The sequence below is a fragment of the Ambystoma mexicanum genome, chromosome 7p, assembly GCF_040938575.1.
Source record: "Ambystoma mexicanum isolate Mex_15411 chromosome 7p, UKY_AmexF1_1, whole genome shotgun sequence".
In the NCBI taxonomy this organism is placed as follows: domain Eukaryota; kingdom Metazoa; phylum Chordata; class Amphibia; order Caudata; family Ambystomatidae; genus Ambystoma; species Ambystoma mexicanum.
Genome location: NC_090939.1, coordinates 481,131,623 through 481,152,223, shown reverse-complemented (window position 1 = coordinate 481,152,223; position 20,601 = coordinate 481,131,623). Strand labels below are relative to the sequence as shown.

General features: G+C 45.2%; 1 protein-coding gene across 1 annotated transcript in view; it reads left to right on the top strand.

Moving 5' to 3' along the window:
• The window catches only part of LOC138526130 (amine oxidase [flavin-containing] A-like), a 493,108-nt gene that overhangs the window by 355,210 nt on the left and 117,297 nt on the right, over positions 1 to 20,601 (top strand). The window contains exon 7 of the mRNA XM_069636505.1: positions 8,406 to 8,555. Coding sequence (XP_069492606.1) covers positions 8,406 to 8,555 — 150 coding nt within the window. The remainder of the gene's footprint in view (positions 1 to 8,405; positions 8,556 to 20,601) is intronic.

The following is a 20,601-nucleotide window of genomic DNA, read 5'->3' as shown; positions in this document are numbered from 1 at the left end:
GAGTGAAGAAAGCAATGCCTGATACCACAAGGGTGGATGAGCAGTCCTATAGAAAAGATCAAAAGCAAAGGTGGAAACAGAGAAACAGAGCAAAGGAACACACTTACGGAGCGTCTTGCTCAAGAGTAGCAACACACTGTTATCCTGGCAACTCCTGTACGTAACCCCATCCAGAAAGCACGACCATGCAGAACGTGCAATAAATAAACTGCTGCATGGCACACTCAGCGCCATCTTGGGTGAACTGCTGTACAGCAAACCCACACATTTCCAACGATGACAAAGTGAAAGCTGGTGAACACGGCTTATGACAACTTCAGGGTGACAGTCTTGTAGATGATTGGGCAGGATTTGAATATGATAGGTGCTTGAAGCAGGAGCCAGAGAAGTTTGGTGAGGGTCAGGATGATATGGTTGTTGAATTTGAGGTGTCCTGTTTGATGAGTCATGCTGCATCATGTAAGACACATTTCCTGGGTGCCGGGGTAGTCACTGGAAGGCCTTCCAAAAAGGCATTACCACTGCCCTGGTGGGAGAAGACCAATGCTTGGACAACAGATATGAAGTTGCTTTCTGGGATGAAGGGCTTCATTTTCCACAGAAGAGCATTTTGGTACCAAGCCTTGTGCGTCTTCCTTGCTCTGTGCTCTTTGAAGAAGAGTTGTTGCGATGAAGTATCCAAGGGACTTGGCTTCAGTGGTCAGCTGGGATGTCAAATCCTTGAGGCTCCTAGAAGAAAGCCAGGTCTGGATGTCAGGGTGTTCGGTGTTGCTGGCCAGCAGTAGGTGTTTGTTCTCGGAGGGGTTGAGCTTCAGGTAAGCACCAGACATCCAGGACTGGATCAATTGGGGGCAGGCCTTGAGCCTGTTGATCTGCGTTATTGGTGGATGTTGATGTTGTGTGGAGCCAGGAGGGTTCCGAGCAGTTCAATATAAAGATTGAAGATCTTGGTGAGAGAGAATGGATCTTTGTGGGCTTCTACCAGTGATGTGTAGAGTTTGTGATGTGGAGAAATCCATTTGGATGAACTGGTGGCAGTTAGCAAAGTAAGATTTGAATCAGTTGATGATGATCTTGCTGACCGAGAACCACTAGGCAAAGATGGCCTTCATCCAAGATTTGAAAGGCATCGTCAATCACCTTGATGGCAGCTGATTCTGTCTTTCATCATGCCTTTCAGTTCCAAACATTGCTTCATAATATGTAAACTCTCATCAGGGAGCAAATAGTACAGCTGGAACCCTTGTTTAGATGTACCACTTTAAATTGATTTAATGCAAAATATTGTTTAAAATGTCACGTTAATAGTCATATCTCAAGGTATCTGGTTGACCTGTTAAATGTCCTTACTGCAGCTATTTCCACTGCAAAATCAACTCCTACCAATGTTTCAAGAATGTCTAGTCACATTCGCGCTTAATTAGATTTTGACTTGTTAATTACGTCATTCAATGTGGGTCTTTGTCAGAACAGTCATCCCCACTTGCCCCAAACATCCCAGTTTGTGTACACTGTCCACTCATATGCCAGAGCCAGACGCTCCATCAGGGTGATGGAACTCCAGCAGAGATAACCTGGTAGGACCGTGATTGCTGACACAAATTCACCAGGCTGCTTTCTATCTTAGATATCAGCCTCCCTTTACATGGGTTCAAGATGCGCCCCAATGTTGGCTTGTTCAGCATCTTATGACACGTCACAGCACCTTTAGAAACATATTCTGACTTACTCTAAACTCAGAGACCTTAATGGAAGATTTCAGAGACACATAAAAGATGATATGACTTGTTCTCCAAACCATAGAGGGATAATGTTTGGTAATTTCATATACCATTAACACATAATTCCGAGTGCCAGCTAGTATCTCTGCTATTTTCAACAAGAGTGGGTAAAGATAATCATCAGATGACTGTGCAATAGAGCCAGAAAGAACTAACAGAAAGCTGGAGGCTAATTGAGAAGGCTCAGTTAGTATTGTTATACCAATGCCTAGTACTAATTCATACATTTTCCTAGTAATTAGCACAATCCTTATTCACCAATGCTTTATTGCGCTCCTCCAAGGGTAAGACTATAAACTGCACAGGATAAGGCTCAGATCTCTGTGCCATATTTAGCTCATGTAGTCAGTTTGTAATGGCTGCAACATTTGTATCCTCACACAGACTTTGTGGTCTGCTGAAAAGTGCAGAAAAAAACTTGTTGGATTGAGCTTCCACCCAGGGCTGTGGGGATTAAATACATTCCCCTCCCATTCTAAGGAGATTGATTGGATTAATTAAACTTGTAACAACCATTAGGTTTCCTGCTGAATTAATCAGGTTTAGTCTTCTTGGCTCCTGCAGTGGTGCTTAGCCAGAGTGAACCACACCCCCTCCCCCCACTCCTGCACGGATACTTTTTTTCTTTTCCCCTGGGTCCTCTGCTTGCCTCCGTTCTATGGAAGCCATGAGAATGTCCTGCCAGAACCCACAACTACAATGTTTATGCAGATCACAACCAATGCCCTTGTATTTTAGTTAATTGTCTTCTCACTCCCTTTTCTCCCTGAGGGCTGAGAATTGTAGGAAAACAACAGGGACGTAGATGGAGATATCAGAAAAGACACCAAACATTCAGTTTGAGCACCAATATAATCTTTGTTGGCCACTAGGATGACATGTGCTGCCACAGGCAAAACCACCAGCTAACGGGTTCCTGTGGCATTCTGCTGTGCCACCAGTACACATAGAGACCCTTGTGATGTTAAACAAGACATTAGTCCTGACAGAACCAAAAAAAAAAAGAACCAAACGCCACAGCATAGCAGACTTCAGTTAAACCAACCCACAACCCCTTGGATGCTGATTCAAAACCTGACTTCTTCCTTATTCCAAATATGTCTCCAATTATCTCTGCCCTGCCAAAACATATCCCGACTGTCATCATGCAGAGGTTGACCAGGAGGGACTGTAGCAGGAGGAGGAAACAGGAGGAGTTATAACTGAACAAGACAGCCAAATTGGATGCCTTTATATAAAACAGTGAACAGAAAGAGCAAACAAAACACAGTAGTGTGGGTAATGATTGTTAAAGTCTCTGGACTGAACCATGACTGCCCTAGCAAGAATTCCATTGACCATTCTCTGGGTTAGAAAGTAGATTGATGTGACATATACAGTTTTACTCAAATGCGCCAACCTTTTTAGGTAAATTTAGTATGGTGAGTATTCGAGTTATAAATTCAATTGACACATTTTCAAAAAGGAAAAGAACAAAAATAGAACAAAAGTAGAAAAGAGAGGTCTTCAATACAATGCTGCTGTTCTGTAATGCTGTTTATTTTAAGTTTCACATGTTATCTTCACATGTATAATTCCATTATCCAAGTGTTCATTCCACACTTAGTAACTCAATATGCAGAAAAGTTCTCAAATTGAAATATCTGTTTTTCTAGTTTTTAGTTTCCACACACTCTCACTCTCGACACGTGTTTCCCCATTGCTTTAAACAATGGTTCTTCAGGAGAGCATATCCTGGTCAAATTAACATCTTCATCAGAAAAAAACGAGAAAAAGAAAGAAAAGGCCATTGTCACAATTATACTTTAAAACCCTTTTAAAGGTGTATTCACTTTTTCCATGTTTGTTTTATTTTTCAATCAATTAATTTCCTTGACCGTAAGGTTTTTAGTAATATTCTGCAATATTCAGCTCTCTGCTGAACATTCTTAGCAAGTTCTTTGGGTAAAGAGAAGGCTTACTTACATGGTGTAATGTTTAGCTAACTAACATGCTATTTAAAAATGGCTTTGGAATAAATTTAGGTTTCCACCTTATTATATCCTTAAAGTGAAAAGTTAGTTACTCTCACCTTGATTTTCTATGGATTTCACCTTTAAATATGTCCTTCCTGGTTCTGGTGTTCCAACATAGTGCTGCAGGATGCTTTTGCAGCAACTCTGTAACCAAACGCTATTTTTGTAGTATTCGCGGGAGTCGCGATGACATCATCACGCCGTGCGCCATGTTATTCCGTGCCACGCGATGATGTCATTGCGTAACCTCGCGCATCGGCGCCCATTTTATTTACTATTCTTGTAGAAAGCGAGCTATTTGTTGTTAAGGTATTTTGGATCCGTTTCAAAGCTTATTGTATGTTCAATTATTTAGTACCAGATATCCCTTATTTCAAATTTTTGAGCGTGACCTATATATCGTGATGGTTCTATGGTGATGTTTTCTTTACACAAAGTCCTACTCTGACTGTACAAATATTTAATAAGGTTACTACTTTTTGTTAAATATCAATTTCAGAGGGTCACAATATTTAGATACAACCAAATCATATGTACATCATATTCTTAACCAGACATATTCATAATCCATATTTACAAAATGTTAAATCATAGCCAATTGTACATCTCTGTATCACAATTCAGACCAGTTACACATGTGTCCATAATACATAGCCATTTGCTTTCCTGTTTTCTCAAAATGTCTTCTTTGTTTCCTCCTCTTGGTGGTAAACTAATTTTTTCCAAGCCAAATATTTTTAACTCTGATATGTCCATCAATGGATGATTTTCCATTATGTGAGCTGATATGGGAGATCTTTATTTTGTATGGCTCTCAAATGTTCAAACATTCTTACTTTGAGTTTTCGTATGGTGCTCCCAATGTATAGTTTTTTGCAAGTGCATTCTAGTCCATAGATCACACATTCTCTGGGTTACCCTCACCGCTTCGGCTAAGGTTTAGGGGATATTGGTTGGATGAACTCTTACTGGGTCTATGGGACTGCAACTATAACACAAGAGGGATATGACTTCTTCTAATGTTGAAAGGATGGGGGTATAACAGTAAAGGAGAAGGGGTCTCATCTAAGAGGACCTAATGACCCTGCTTGTTATTGTCCAGTCAGTCACAGTCATAGGGTGTTAATAGTGCCGCAGAACGCTATCTTGGCTTGTGGTGGGGTTACTTTCTTGGTTCAGAGATTCTCATCAGGTTGCTTCTTAGATGAGATATTAGGACCCTTTTCCTTAGCAATCTCTGGACCTTGCCAACAAATGTGTTAGAGTCCCCAGTATGTTTGAAAATAGTTAATTTCTCTAGCATCCTCTAGACCTCACCAGGATCTAGACTAGAGCATTCAGCTAACTTTTGACTATTTGCTTTCCTTGCTTTCACTGTGAAAGAGCTGCACTGTGTGGTACAGTATTCTTCTTGCAGTCTCTCTTTCTCTTCATTCTTCACCACCTCTAAAGATTCCCTTTCTACTTCCACACTGTCTGCCACCTCCTGCCTCCTTTTATAATGTTTCTCACTCCTAATTGTTCCACTTCTGCCGGGGAGTGGTTGGGTAATTTCCTTATTGCCCCTGGGGTATAGGATGGTCCGATCACCCTCATTTATCCTCCCTGCTGGGTGTGCCCCCCCCTGTAATCCTTGTTCTCGGGTGATATGTCTCCTCATAGTTGCTTTGCTCAATAGTGGCTTGATTATTCAGAAGAGCAAGAACTAAGGGGTTATGGTAGCCCTCTGCCGTGTTAGGGTCTGCTTTACCTGACTGTGGGGTTCACTGGATTCAGGCTCCCCAACATTTGCTCTCCCATGGTAAGTACTTGAGCGGACGCATTAGCATGTTTGGGATCAGTCTCTATGCCCTATTGTGGGAACAGACTGAGCTTGCGAGCGGCTCGCAAGCTTACATACTAAACCTTGTGCCAGCTGCATTTGAGGTGTTGCAGTCCCCGAAACACCAGCCTCTGTGTCTAGTGTCCTAATTCTCCTCGGAGTCTGCCTCTGTCATCTGCACAAACGTCTCCCTGTATATAAGGTTGGAGCAGGTAGAGAGGCTTACGAGGATCCACCCAATACCACCTCCAGGTTTTGCTATACATAGCAGGTGGCTCTACGCGGCACCAGTGCCTGCGGGTTTCCCTTACCTGTTCTCGGAGGTGACGTCATCACAAAGGTCATTACTGCCAGTAAGCATGTCTCCTCTCAGCTACTGGGACTGTAGTGCTGTGGTACAAAACATAGCTTTGCTACCTGGGGATCGGGAGGCGCATGAGGACCTCTCTTGATGTCCATGTTTTCCCTGCCATTGATGTGATGTAGGTGTGCAATAGGTTTGCTGTTCTGATCCCAATTTCTAATTCTGTATGTGTTACTTAATATCTTGTTCATTGATTCTTAGGACACAACGTGTTAGACCTACATGGTTTTCAGTAGTTCATGGATGAGACATGATTGCGAGTATGCCCTACTGAATTTTCAAATCTTGATTATTTTGCTTCACAAGAGGGTGGCGCAAGGATGGCATTGTTGCTCTTCCCATGTGATAGCAGGTGGGCAGATCCATCATCTTACTATATGCAGCGCCAGGATTCATTTGATTGCCCGGTCTGCACGGGCAGGTTTCTATGGCTGTGCATGTCTTTGCAACTTCTAGTTCACACGCTCTGTACTCGTGAGCATTTATCAGCACGCACGGGGCAAACCCATGCACTACATGTTCCTACTTGGTAGATAATTCCCACATTCCAACCCTCTTTCTGGGATGTATCATTAGTTGTTCCTCTCACTAGGGTTCCTCGTGCAATCGACAGCATGTCACCACTCCTCCAGAATACAAGTCCTCACACAGCAGCAGTCAACTGAAGGCCCGGAGCCTTTTATCTAAAGGCATTGAGTCCAAAGCCACATGGGATTATTCTGGTCCTTACTGTGGTCCTCTCCCACAGTGAATATTCTAATGTTGCATGAGGACATCCAAACGACAAAGGGCAAGCGCTACATTAAAATGTTCTCAACCAAGGCATTATTACCAAATATTTGCACTTTTGCAGCAAAAACTGCCTAGTTGCAAAAATGCACAGAAGCAGTCAGTGCAATTATGATGCTATCTGAGGGGGTTGTGGATCGTAATTTACCAGCAGAGAGACCGACAGTAAATTCTCTAGGATCTGTGAGATAAATCTGCATGCATCCCCATCCTCATTGAATTTTAAAGCAGGAGAAATGCAGGAATCTCTATGGATTCTGCCAATGTCTTCGCACCTGGATTAATGTTAATGCAATTTGCCATACATGTGCCGCTGGTCAGATAGCACAGCGAGTCGAGTGCTCGTTTTGACATCCGTGCACTGTCACAGGTTCGAAGGTTCGAATCCCGGGAGGGCCAAACTCAGCTTTTCATCCTTTCGAGGTAGATAAATGAGCACCACACACAGTGCGTAATAATAAGCAGTGCTCAGATACCTGAGGGTTTGTAGCGCTATGCAAATTATTATTATTATTATTATGTGCAAGTTGGACAGCATGAACAATTGTTTTTGATAAAGGCCATAAACATGCCTGTAAACCTAAGCTTTCCAGGATTATGATGCCTGCCTTATAGTCCCCCATAACAATCAAAATAGCACTGAGGACCGGGTCATGTGTTATCTGTCACAGATCAGTCTCTCTTCCAGTTTTTTACCTTTGGCTATTAGGTGACGCTTAAGTGCCACCCATAAAATTAAACTATTGCATTGGGGAACTGCTAAGGAGAAGATGACATGTGAGGCTGGACACACAGCTTGTGGGTGTTTGGTTATATACCCACCCCCAGACTGTCCATTGCCATGCTAATCCCTATGGCCATTCCAACCCACTACCTTCCCCTCCCCTTCCAAAACACATCCTACTGGTATCTCTGTGAGCTGGCTCTATTAAGCACCTTTTCTTCTTTAATTGTGGTGCTGACCACTGCAAGGCATCCCTTTAACTATGAAAGGCAGGAATCATGACCCTCGCACCCCGGGTGAGAGGGTGATGATCTCTGCATCTCTTAGATAAAGGGGTGCCTGGTGGGGGTTGGCACCACACCTTTTCTTCCTTAATGGTGTTCCCATTTCCTTCCAGGCATCTATTGAACTAAGAGATGCAGCAATCACCTGCATTACTTAGTTAAAGGGATGCCTGGAGGGGGATTGGTGAGGCTGCTGGAAGCCAAGGCCTTTTTTTCCTAAAACCGGCAGCATCCACTGTCTCAAAAACATTTTTCAGAGACTACAAGGGCTCTGCCCTGGCAAGCCATGACCCAGTTAAAGCCCTGCAGCCCTCTGTCCGATCTGACACCAGAAACGGACTGTGCTTCTGAGTGACAGTCCGACTCCCAAACATTAGTTGATAATGAGAAGTTGCCAGTGAGGATCACCAATAGGTCAGAGAACTTCAGGATGACTATCCTCTATCTCTATGTACCTTTCTGGGCAGAATCGTCACTGCAGTGTCTAGAGACACCTAGGGTACTATGGTTACACAAGACTGTTGATCCATTTCACCACATGTTTGCTGCTGTGATATTGTGTTGCTGTTTTCTGTAATTATTTTGCCACTGTTTATATCGTCTTAATTGTTCTGTTTTACTCTCAGGAAAGGAAGTTTGTTGGTGGTGCTGGTCAGATAAGTGAGAAGATGATGGAATGTCTGAAAGGCCGCGTGAAGCTGGAAAGCCCCGTAATCCGCATTGATCAAACTGGTGATACTGTCCTTGTGGAAACCCTTAACCACGAGATATACGAGGTAATCCAAGTGCAAACACAACATATTCATCTTGGGAGACAGCAATACCCATTTCAACATATATACATAATGTTGCTCTTATTTTCTAGTTGAAACGTGAATACCCACCTGAGGACATCACTACTCTATAGCAATATCTAATCAAAGTTGAGTAGGAATTTGTTTACCCATGAGAATCAAATAAACATGGTCGGGTCATTGTGGTGCTGGCTTCTGTACCTTTTCCCACTTGTTTAAAATTGATAAATTGTTGATATTAAAAGAAATGTTGGTGCTGACCTCACAGTGACTCATTGCCAGAGCCAGCAGAGTGTGAAAATCAGCTACCTGGTCAGAATACCCATAACTGCTCAACCGGATGCTAGCATTTGTATTCCTTTTTTCTGAGCTTACTTTCTGTTTTTGAGTGCACTGCCAGTGTTTAGGAAACGAGGGAAGGCTTCTCTGCTTGTTCCCACATTTTAAACCACCCAGGTAGCTTTGAAAGTGACTTAGTAAAAACTACTTAAAATATTTGTTTTCAAGAAATGACACAGTACATATTGGTGGTTTCATTGCCCCAGTGCAGATTTCACATGTGGTCTCGTCTACTGGAAACTGAAGATCTCCTCATTCAGAAGGAGGAAAAGTCCCAGAGGCCATTCACAAAAGGAAAGCAGCCGAGGTGCCATTTTGAGAACCATTTTATTGGGTAACAATGACACCTATTACCACAGAGCTTAGTAGAGGGAAGAATAGGATATAATTCAGTATAGGGAAACACGATATTGTTATTATGATGGTTGTTATTGTTAGTAATGCAGTATAAGTAGTAGGTGTGAGGCTGACACACAAGTAAAGTGTATTCGATGTATAAAGGAAAACTGAAGTGCACATTGCTCAAATTCTAATCGACCTCTGTCAATTAACACTATGGGAAAAATATGCACATCTATTTCCACTTGGAATCAAATTCATTTTACTCACATCTAAACTGCACACCACAGGTAGGTGGAAGAGCTGCATAACGTGTGTGGCCGCACCCCTATTTTATTTAAACTGACAAGTCACGTGCTCCTAGGAATAAAGTTCCTCCGTATCAATACGCGAGAGTCCTATTTTCTAGTCACCTTGGAGTATTGTGACTTTCTAAAGAAACTCTGCATTTGGCCTCCTCGTTCTATAAGATCATGGAACTCCCCTGTTTCTTCCAACACTCGTATGGCAGATGTTTCAGGTTCTTCTTTCCACATATCCCTGCTGGAAATTAACTGGTTTGCCATTCCTCCTTTCAAATGCAAAGTCACAGATGGAGTTCTACAAGACATGCAAATGTGCAAAATATGTGCATGTTCCTTGATATGATATGATAGTTTATTTATCTATAACTCCAATACACAATAATGTGTTTCAAAGCGCTTCAACGGCAAGGGAGGGAACAAGGTAAAATACAAAAAAACATTCTTACAGGCCATGAACAACAAGAATGTGAAATTAACAATCGTAGTCGGCCTGGCGACAATTCAGATAATGCAAGTGCTTGGAAGAAAATGGGAACAGACAGGCAACTACCGTACTAGGCCTGACAACATTTCTGGTAGAGCTGGAGAATTACAAGAGGCGAGGTAGAGTGGAGGAAAAAGGAGGGAGGGGAACAAAACAAGCGTCTATTGTACTAGGCCTGGCGACATTTCAGATAGTGCTGGAGGGGGAGGGGAGGAAAAACAAGTAAGGAAGGGGGGAGGAGACAAACATTTGTTACTATTATACTAGGTCCAGGGACAATTCTGATAGGGTAAGTGCAAAGAAAAAAGTAAGGGAGGGGGAGGAGAGCAGGATAGGGAGAGAAGAAGAGAACAGAGAATAAGACAGTGAAAAAAGAGCAGAGGAGAGAGTGGATACAGTTGCAGACGTCAGTAAAACACATCATGTTGCAAGGGAACAGAAAATGTAGGCTGTGATTTACAGTGACGATGGGCACAGCATGATTCAGGGCCAACCTGAACATGACATCCAGGGGAGGTCCAGCATGAGAGCAGAGGGGGTGAAGCACCAAGAGTCAATGGGGGTCATTACGACCCTGGCGGCCGTGGAATGAACAGTGTTGGTAAGGTACCGGCACCGCTCATTCCGGGCCGCCAAATTACTAGTTTGCTCGCGGGTGCCGGTATGCACGTCTGGGCCTGACCAGACGTGCATACCGGCACCCACGAGTAGACCAGAATGCTAACAACGGACCCGTCATTAACAGGTCCGTTGGTAGCTTCCTCCCCATTCCCATTGAGCCCTATAGGGGCTCAATGGGAATGGGGATGTACCAGGTCCGAAAATGGGAATTACCAGGCCCGCAAAAGTCAGAATGGCCCGGTAATTCCCTTTTTTCGGGACCCGGACACGAGTTTGGAGGCAGCCATGCTGCTAAGAACGGCATGGCTACCTCCAAACTCGTAATGAGGCCCAATGTGTCCAAAAGTCAAATCCAAGCATTGGCAACAGATCATTGATGGTGAACCCTTAGTGAATCAAGATAACTCCTGCAATGAAAGGGAGTGTGGGGACGGGGGACAAGAGGGAGGTTGGGGGCACAGAGAGACATCACGGGGGACCAGAGAGGGGCACAGAGAGACATCACTTTGGGTAGTATTTTATTCTTAAAGTGTTTTCCCATAGAGGTGCCCTTTGGATGACAAGTGTTTCGACACCCTATGTGCCTTTTTCAAATCCGGGCAGAAAATGAATATCATTCATTCATTACAACCATCTGCATTTCGAACGCAGCCGACGTGCTAAACGGAGAGAAAACATCTGCAGGAGGGATTTAACCCGGGAATCATGCAGACAATCATTCATGATATGAGAAGTCACATGGACGATGTAATGAATGAATGAAATTCATTTTCTGCCCGGATTTGAAAAAAGGCACATAGGGTACCAAAACACGTGTCATCCAAGGAGCACCTCTACGGGAAAGCACTTTAAGAATAAAATACTACCCAAAGTCATGCACAAATTCTGTGGCGCTGGTATTCTTTTTTGAGAGTCAGTCTTTATTTCTTGATACGGGAGGTGGGGAATTGATCCTCCTTTTACTCTCGCGCAAGCAACACTTTGAAGACTGTATTGTTGAAACTGGTCACAGGTTTAAAAAGGTTGATGTCACAAAAACCTCGCTGAATTTAAACACTGTAAATAAAATTACCTGGAACTAAACCCCATCTCCACAGGTGTACTGTGTCTTAGCCTTGTTACATCTTTCCATTGCAACATAACTGGCGATGAGATAACTGGTGATAAGCTACTTCCACGGAAGAAGATAGATACTCATGCTGATAAAGATTAACAGGAGTAACGTTTGCAGTAACATGGACGGAGAGACGGCTAAAGTGACAAGTAAGGAGAAAGGAAGCTGTGGCGCAGAAGCAGCATGGCTACCCACTGTTGCCCCAACCGGTTATTCCATTTTCACACGCCAGCAGCCCCCCCCCCCCCCGCTCCTGCAGTGCCCAGGTATCACCTGGAGGGGCTAGGAAAAAGAACACTGCTTGGGGGTGGGAGGGGTGGAGATTGTGGCTCCTGCTTGCATAGCTGAGCATCATCGGGATGGTGACAGTGTTAAAGACACAGGCCCTCATTCAGAGTTTGGTGCTAGTCATGGCGCCATTAGCGCCATGACTAGCACCAATACCAGTACTGCAACTGACGTGCTGGTATGGGGATTTACCAGTCCATTCCCCCTTTTGCAGGACCGGTAAGTCCCCATTTGAAATGCCATTACCCATCCCCATTTGAGCCCCCATAGGGCTCAATGGGAAGGGGGAAGGCGGCAATAACGGTACCGCAAATTGCGGTACAGTTATTGACCCGGTATCCCTTTGCACCCGGGTCGTAATGACCCCCACAGTGTTCAAATGGGAGCCCACAGAAGCCCTGAGCGAGGCATGGCTAACAACGCATAGCCAGCACTAGCATTCACACCCTGGTGCCCGAGACACATACCTGCTCTCCAGTTGCCGTGAAGTGGTGTGACTGTTTCTCAGCGCAGTGGAGGTCTGTCGGTTGTGGGCATGGAACGCCTCTGTGGGGGGATGCAAAGACACCTGGGTGGCTGCGGTTGAGTTCTCATGAGCGTTCCAGCGGCCGGAGGGCCAGAGAGTCTCCCCGTGGTCGTGGAGGTATTGGGAGCTCCATCTGCACCATCATCCAACGAGGAATCATGACGTCAATGGAACGTTGAGCACCGAGCAATGATCTGCACCACTAGAGGACGTTCTTGTGCTGCACCCCACTGTTCTTAGTAAGGAGACGTCAAACGGCGCAAAGTGTCAGAGGGATTCAGGGTTTCTCTGCTGCAATCCTTTTGGAGATGTTGTGTTTTTTTTTTTTCATCGTTGGTGTGTGCTGCACACCGATCAGTGAGGATGAACTCACAGAAGTAGTTGTGAAGCGTATATCCTGAGGTCTGGTGTTCACAGCACGGTATGTGTGACATGATGTAATGCGTGTGGATGGAACGTGCTGTTTCCTTTCAATGTTGTAACAGTTGCTGTTGGACAATTCATTCAGCGCCTGCATGGAGACCTTGCCGCCGTTTTGGAGGTTGTGCTGCATGTTGGTGTGTTTAAAAAAAAAAAAAAAGACGTCCAAAACGGGAAGAGTTATGGATTGCCGCCCATTTTTATTGTTATTGCGGCATGTTAAAGAGGTGCCAGCTGCCCCATAGTTTGCCACTCTTCTCTATCGATATTTCGGCATTTTAAAGGGTTTTCTGCAGCAACAAAAAAAAGGTGTGAAAAGTTATCAGTTTGATATAGTACTTGCAGCATTTATCTTACACCTGAGACAGACGAGCTGCAACTAAAAAGTTACATATTGCTTTTTTCATACTGCTGGGATAGATGCTAAAACAAGTGATGTGTCATACTAAAAAAAAAGTTATCAGGTTAAGGTAATAATGTCTTCTATCTGACTAGGTGTTGTGATATAGGGGTAGGAAAAAAAACGAAAAGGAATGTGACAAGCTGCTGTGATAGATGGTAAAGCAGCAAAACAGTAAAAATCATAATTGTCAGAAAAAGTTGGTAGAGACTGTTATCTACAAATTGTGGGCCATTGTCTTGTGCTCATTGTGTCTGTGTCAATGTTGTGCCCATCATGTGGTATGTGCTTGCTCACATTTTGGTTAAGATTGTGGAACACTCAATGTTCTGTTTGTGTTCCACCATGGTAGGCCCCTGATACATTGCATCATTTGGGATACTGCATTAGTGCCTCTGGGGTAGAGACTATTGCGTGTTTAAAAAAACAGGGTTAGGAATTGTTATTATCCCAAGAGTGTATTAGGGTGTGTTGCCCAGCATTGAGGGTACATCATTAGGAATGTATTTAAGGTATTTCATGTTATGAGAGTTCAACATGTTTACTTTGCAAGAGTTTGGGAGAGGTCTGTGTTCAAATGGCCATCTCATTTTATACGGAACTGGAATAGGTTTATCTCTCGTGTTTGAGGAGAATAACATGTTTGCTTTCAGGTTTTTGGTGAAGGGTCCAACCATGTTCGACCCTCAATGTTCCATGGAACTGATCTTCTAACTTTGATTTTTTTTCCTTGCAAGTGCTTTCCATCGTTAGTCCGGACTGTTTCATAGTACTTTACTTACTTCTGTAATCTTTCATTGCTGTTCTGGTACCGCCAGGGGTACTCTGCTTATATTTATGTGTTTACCTTATGTTGGTATGTAGTTGTGAGTGTGAGTGCACGTTCCGTGTTGTGTTAGCGGACAGTACAGAGTAGTGCATAGAGTATGAGTGGTAGCATGTCCTTGCTGTGGTTTTGCCCGGTGGTGGAAGGTGGATGGTTCACGTGCCTCACCTTGTGTTGTCACACTAGGTACAGTGTGGAACCATCCCGGTTTGTTAGCTGCAATGAGAGGTCTGGATGTTGGTTTGAGGTTTGGGGAGTGTGATCTTGTTTGACCTGTCTGATTGGGTTGACTGGAGCGAGTATACGGTGGTGGGTAGAAACATGTGAATTACGCACCCCGTTGTGTTGTCACACTAGTTATGGTGTGGCACCACCCTTTGTTGTGAGTTGATGTTGGGCCTGAACGCTTGGGTTTTTGCTGCTTTCGTGTGGTTAGCTTATTTGCCCCTCCTGCTTCTGTGGTCCTTGGTAGTTTTCTTGCATTCTCATGGAGATCCCTTTGTGTAGAGTGCGCCAGGGTGATGCAGACCCTGTACCTGTGGGTGGCAGTCCCTTGTGGGAGGTGTGGTGTTGCTGATGGTTGTTTTTGAGTGCGACATGTGTTGGTTGTTGGCTGAGTGTTTTGATGTATTCCTTTGTGTATTGTATGTGTACGATGGGGGATGTTGTGATGCATTCATGTTGTCTTTTTAGTCCTACCGGCCATCTGTGCAACGGTGGAATGTTGGTTATTGAGATAATTGACAGCTTGGGAGAATGTTGGTGTGTGAATGTTGCTGAGTGTTCTGTGAGTGACAGTTGGGCCCAAGCTGTTGGTGAGTGAGGATGGCTGGTGGGTGTGCCCCTAGTCCAGTCCATGTCCTGTCCTAATGTATATACCTAAAGAGAAACCGCAGCTCTACATTTGTATATACCTGTAAATAAAGTTACCTGGAACTAAACCACAGCTCCACAGGTGGAATGTGTTTTAGCCTCGTTACATCCTTTCATTACAACATAACGTTGGATGTAGTGCATGCCCTGGCCCCCGCCCCAGACCCAGAAAGCCTTGTGGAGGATGCAGAGGGTCTCGAACTTGATCCTTGCAGCCACCGGGAGACAGTGGGGAGATTTCAAGGCTGGAGAGATATGGTCCCTGTGCTTGAGGCCAAGGATAAATCTCGCAGTGCTGTTCTGGATTAGTTGCAGAGGGCAGAGAGTTGATGAAGGTAGATTGAGAAAGAGGCTGTTACAGTAGTCCAGCCTGGAGAGAACCAGATCTCTGGAGTCAGTGAGCTTCTGGGGGAAAGTGAGAAAAGGAAGAATACCTCTGAGGAGGTGCAGCTGGAAGTGGGCCTTGTTGGCAAGGTCAGTTTTGTGAGGAGAGAAGGAGAGAGTGGAGTCGAAGATGACACCAAGTTTTTTTGCCTCACAGGAAGACGAAGGAAGAGGGCCCAAGGAGGGTGGCCACAGTGAGAGAGGGAAAGTGGGAGCAGGGGTCCCAATGAGAAGGATCTTTGTCTTACTGGCACTAATCCTGAATTGTGGATAGACAGTCAGAAATGAGCGAGAGAGGAGCAGAAGCCGAGGGGAACCTGAAAAGAGCTGAGTGTCATCCGCATAAGACTGAAAGTTGGAGGAGAAGGTAGAGATCAGGAAGGCCAAAGGAGCCAAGTAAACATTGAAGAGCCACGTTGAGAGGATGGAGCCCTGGGGAACACCATATGTGGAGAGAGAGATGGTGGAGAGAAAGGACCCAAGTAAGTTGGACCTTGGAGGGTTGGTCCAGGAGGAAGGAGGTCAACCACTACAGAGCCTGATCCGTGATGCCTGGGTTCTCACAGAGTTGATTGATAAGGATGGCGTGATTGACCATTTACAGTGTTTCAAGGCCGTGAAGGAATCTATTTTCTGAACATTGTCCAGCAACTCTTGCACAGGTCACAGAGTCCCTACTTTTGTATGATTACAAAGGCCAAGTGATCAAGATTCAGGGTTATTTCCAAGATTCCTTGAGGTTCTTCCTCCTTTGCCGCAATGCTGCCCTCTGGGCTGGATTGGCACAAGGTGAAGCCAAAGAAACCAGTTAAGGGAAAGCCTGGTACCAATGATAGGCCAAAGGACACAGGATATACCTTGGGATGGAGAATACAGTTCTCAAACACAAGTCAAGAAAACCATCACCCCGCCACTCTGCATCTTCTGAAGCACTGTCTCCACCTGCTGCATGGGCAGGTGAAGTTACCTCCAATCATGCAAAAGGATGGGTACTTTCCTAAGAGAAAGAATACATTCTCTGCCAAGGTGTTGGCATGGGCCATGAGATCACTCTTCTTTGCCCTCTGCACTGGATCACTCCATTCCCCAGCTGGGGATCAATGGAGAAAGCACATGTTCTCAATGTGTTGAGTTGAGTGCACACCTGGCATTTTGGACAATCTCTCAGACACATATTTGGCCCAGCCTCAAAATGTTGTCCCAAGGAAGACCACAGAGAAATACTCCTCTTACCATCATCTGCTTATGCAACATGCAGTACCCACTGCACATCGATAACGGTGTCTTTTTAACCTACTCATTGTTAAGATGGTCAGCACCCAGGATACATACATTGCAGGGCATTGTGCATTTAGGGACTGGGTACGGCACCCCTGTAACGCATGGGCCACACCATTGCAGTTAGCAACACCGATATAGGCTTATTTTCCCCTGAACTCTGAGCCTACCAATGTGCAGTTCTCATACTGTTCCTTTGATGGTTTTCTCTCTTGAGCCAATAATGGAGGCAGTGCTAGCCAGAGTGATGACCTCCGACTGGCTGAGCATATACTTTACAACCATGACCATGTGGAAAGTGGTACCTAACCCTCCGGTCCAAGGACTCTGCTCTTTTCATCTACAGTGCCTTTCTTTCCTCACTTTGATAGGTGACCTAGCAAAGCTTCCCCTGGCCATACGCCCATTACCTGAATTCCTCGGGCTCTGATCTGAGCTGTAATAGGTATATTTAAGTACAGGAATCGACTCTGATGCTTCATCTGAGCAGTATGATGAGGAGGCCTTATCCAAGGCTAAGTGCTTCCATTTCATTTTGATGAAATCATGGTTTGGCTGAGGCCTAACCAGATGACTCTGTGCCAGTTGGTGCATGTGTTCTGGCTCCTGCTGATAACTTCAGAAAAGACGAGTCTATCTATCCAAAGTAATGTGCTGAGGGCTGCATCCGAAGACTGAAAAAAGCCATCATTCTCCATAGTAATAAACATGAAATTGAAACCTATGTACAGAGTGACACTGGGCTTCACAAGACAACCCCCCACACAGTGCCTCAAGGCAGCTGCAGCTTTGCCTAAAGGGAAGAGTAGGCTGCACCACTACTCCTTTGTATAAGGACGGCAAGCAGAAGGGTGGCCAATGCCATTGCCATCTTAGTGGAGTTTGTGACCACAATAAAGGGGAGTGAACTAGTTACTTTTCCTATTTGGAGGCTGCACTCTACCATGTGGATGTAACCAATAGGGCAAGGGTCTGCAACCTGTGGCTCCACAGATGTTTTGGACAATCACTCCCATGGTTCTTTACCATTTACTATCCTGAGTAATGGGAGATGTAGTCCAAAACAACCGGTGGCTCAAAGGTTTCAGACTCCTGCAGAAGATCATAAACCTTGAAGTTAGTGGGCCTAAAGGAGTTTGTCATGGGCGCTACTCCCGAGGGGCCAGGACTGGCCCAGCGCCCTCGGAAGCAGACCCGTCTTCCACTACTCCGGACCCAGCAGACCCCTACAGGGGCCCTTTGGACCGTGTCCTGGTGCCTTTGGCGCCAGGCTCATGAAGGGTTTCAGTCCCGGCGCCATAGGCGCCGGGCTCATATTGATACAGTGTAATAATGCTTGGGTGGACTTACCTGAGGCAGACCATGCTGCATATTTACCCAGAACAATCCAGTCTGGTTCAGGAACTCTTTTCTTACCTGGGTGGAACCGGTGGAAGAACACACACTGGAAGCACTTCTCTGCTATTTAAACCACGCCCGATGGAAAACACGTGCTTCGCGTTATTCTGCAGCAGCAGCAGGACACTCACCGAGTCGGCTCCTGCATTCCAGGTCCAGAGTCATCTTTAGCTTCCGCGCAGCAACCTGTGGATGAAGAAAGACAGAACAATACTTACCATATCCCGGAATCCAGTCACCGGCAAAACCTGCAAAGAATAAACATAAGGTTAGAAAAGTGCAACTCGCTCGCAGCCGCGCCCGCTTACCTGATCCATCCGTGATTGCAACGGAGCTAACCGCGGCCTTCTCTTCGGCAGCTTCTCTGCACCTGAAAGGCAAAGGACATAATTAAAAAGGGGTTCGGGTGAAGGCAGTCGCATTCATCTTAACTTACCAGTTTTTGCACGCGCAGAAGCGGCCGCATCAACCGCAGCATCCCGGCACCTGAAAACTAGGAAAAGGACATTATTAGAGGTGCCATTAAAAGCGGCCAACGATCATTATACTTACGTGCATCGGCACGTGCAGTGGCAACGGATATAAAGCCCGCAGCATCCCGGCACCTGAAAACTAGAAAAAGGACATTATTAGAGGTGCCATTAAAAGCGGCCAACGAACATTATACTTACGTGCATCAGCACGTGCAGCGGCAATGGAAAACTACGCCCACAGCATCCCGAGGCCTGAAACAAAGGAAAAGGGACATTATTGAGGTGCACATCTTTTAAAGCCTAAAGACTACAGTATACTTACAGGCATCCGCTCGTGCAGTAACGGCGGCATCGCTCTTCGGCATCCCAGCACCAGTGCCACAACTAAGGCCGCAAAAGACTTGAGCCTCAACACTGAACTCATCCAGTGACGTAACTGAAATCCACACACCCCTGCACCAGACGCAGGATGGAGAGCTCAGCATTTATACGCCTAATGTGAGAGCTCGCCGAGACAAGTAGAAAGCTAGGCTGTGGGAGAAACTGGCGATTGGTGGGAGAAGGAATCCCATCAAACGGTGATTAACCCTTTTTCTTCCACCTGCAGAAAACTTACCCTGCAAGTCAGACATTCGATAAGAGGAAGCCCAGTCCTGAGAGTCGTCCAGGCTCTACGCTTCTCAATTGAAGAAACGATAGCAGCCCAGCCGGGATCAGCGCCTCCGTGGGAATCAGGTGAGCGTTACAGAGTTTGACTTATGCCCACAGACCTCCTTCTGGACTTCCCAATCTCTGGGAAGGAGCTCTGAGGAATGGAGTCAGATAAGCAGCATTGCAACTATAAGTCAGGCATCACTACTGATAAATCTATGATTGTAATATCTAAGCCCACAAGAAAATCAAGCTTGTCCCTCATTCAGACTAAGGATAAACCATGGAAAGAAACCTTTCAACATTCGAAGGAAACCATCTACTTTTGGACTGCTTCTCAAGTCAAGGTGAAAAGGGATGGAGAAATTCACCCACTCATCCCCCTCCAAAAAGGGTACACGACACGGAAGAAGACCAGTAGATACCGGGTACACCCATACTATTTCGGACCAATTCCCAGTGCTCCAATGATCGATAAGTATGCCGAGAGGTACCCACTCCGCCAGCCCTACAGACCAGGAGTAGTACAGATCTTTCCCAGAGTAGACAAGGAGCCTCTGGCTGCAACCAAAGAGACCTCAATTGACAGTATTGACTAAAGCGCTGAGAAGCCAAAGCCACTGACGTTGTTAGAGACACCACGACGTAGCAGTGTTAGACATGAAGCACACTTGCCATCCGCACATCGGGACATGAACACACACTCGAATACACAAAGAACAGTTCTATTGTTAGAGGATAGATCCATATACATATTGTCATTTCTATTATTATTTTGTCATTAGCTTAATGCAGCAACGCAGAAACCGCAAGAAGCAAGAAATCCTGGATAAAGCTTGTAGATGCCTATATGCAATTTACCTTATGGAACTGCAGGAGCACCTATGGAACCTGATGGAGCCAAGTGTGACTAAGATATGGAGAATATAGAATAGCATGGACATTGTAAGAACCACATAATGCGTTAGGAAAATAACAGCAGGCCACAAGCCTCTCAGCAAGAGCTGAGCAGAGGTGAATTCAGGCTGGACAAGACCAAATTTATGAGACAGGACCACTGCCAAAGCCACCAGATATGAACAGCATTCCATTGCTTGAACGACATTAAAACCAACTGCAATAAATGTGAATAATTCAGAGCTGCAGAAGCTCCAAATCATGGTCTCCGAACACATTACCCGGCCGACTCACACAATGGACACCAACCAGAGCTGGGAAAGAGAGTCAATCTCACTCCGCCAGACAGAAGCTTGATAAAAAAATGTTACAATGTGAGGCAAGTGTTGCACGAGATGAACAAGCACTCTCA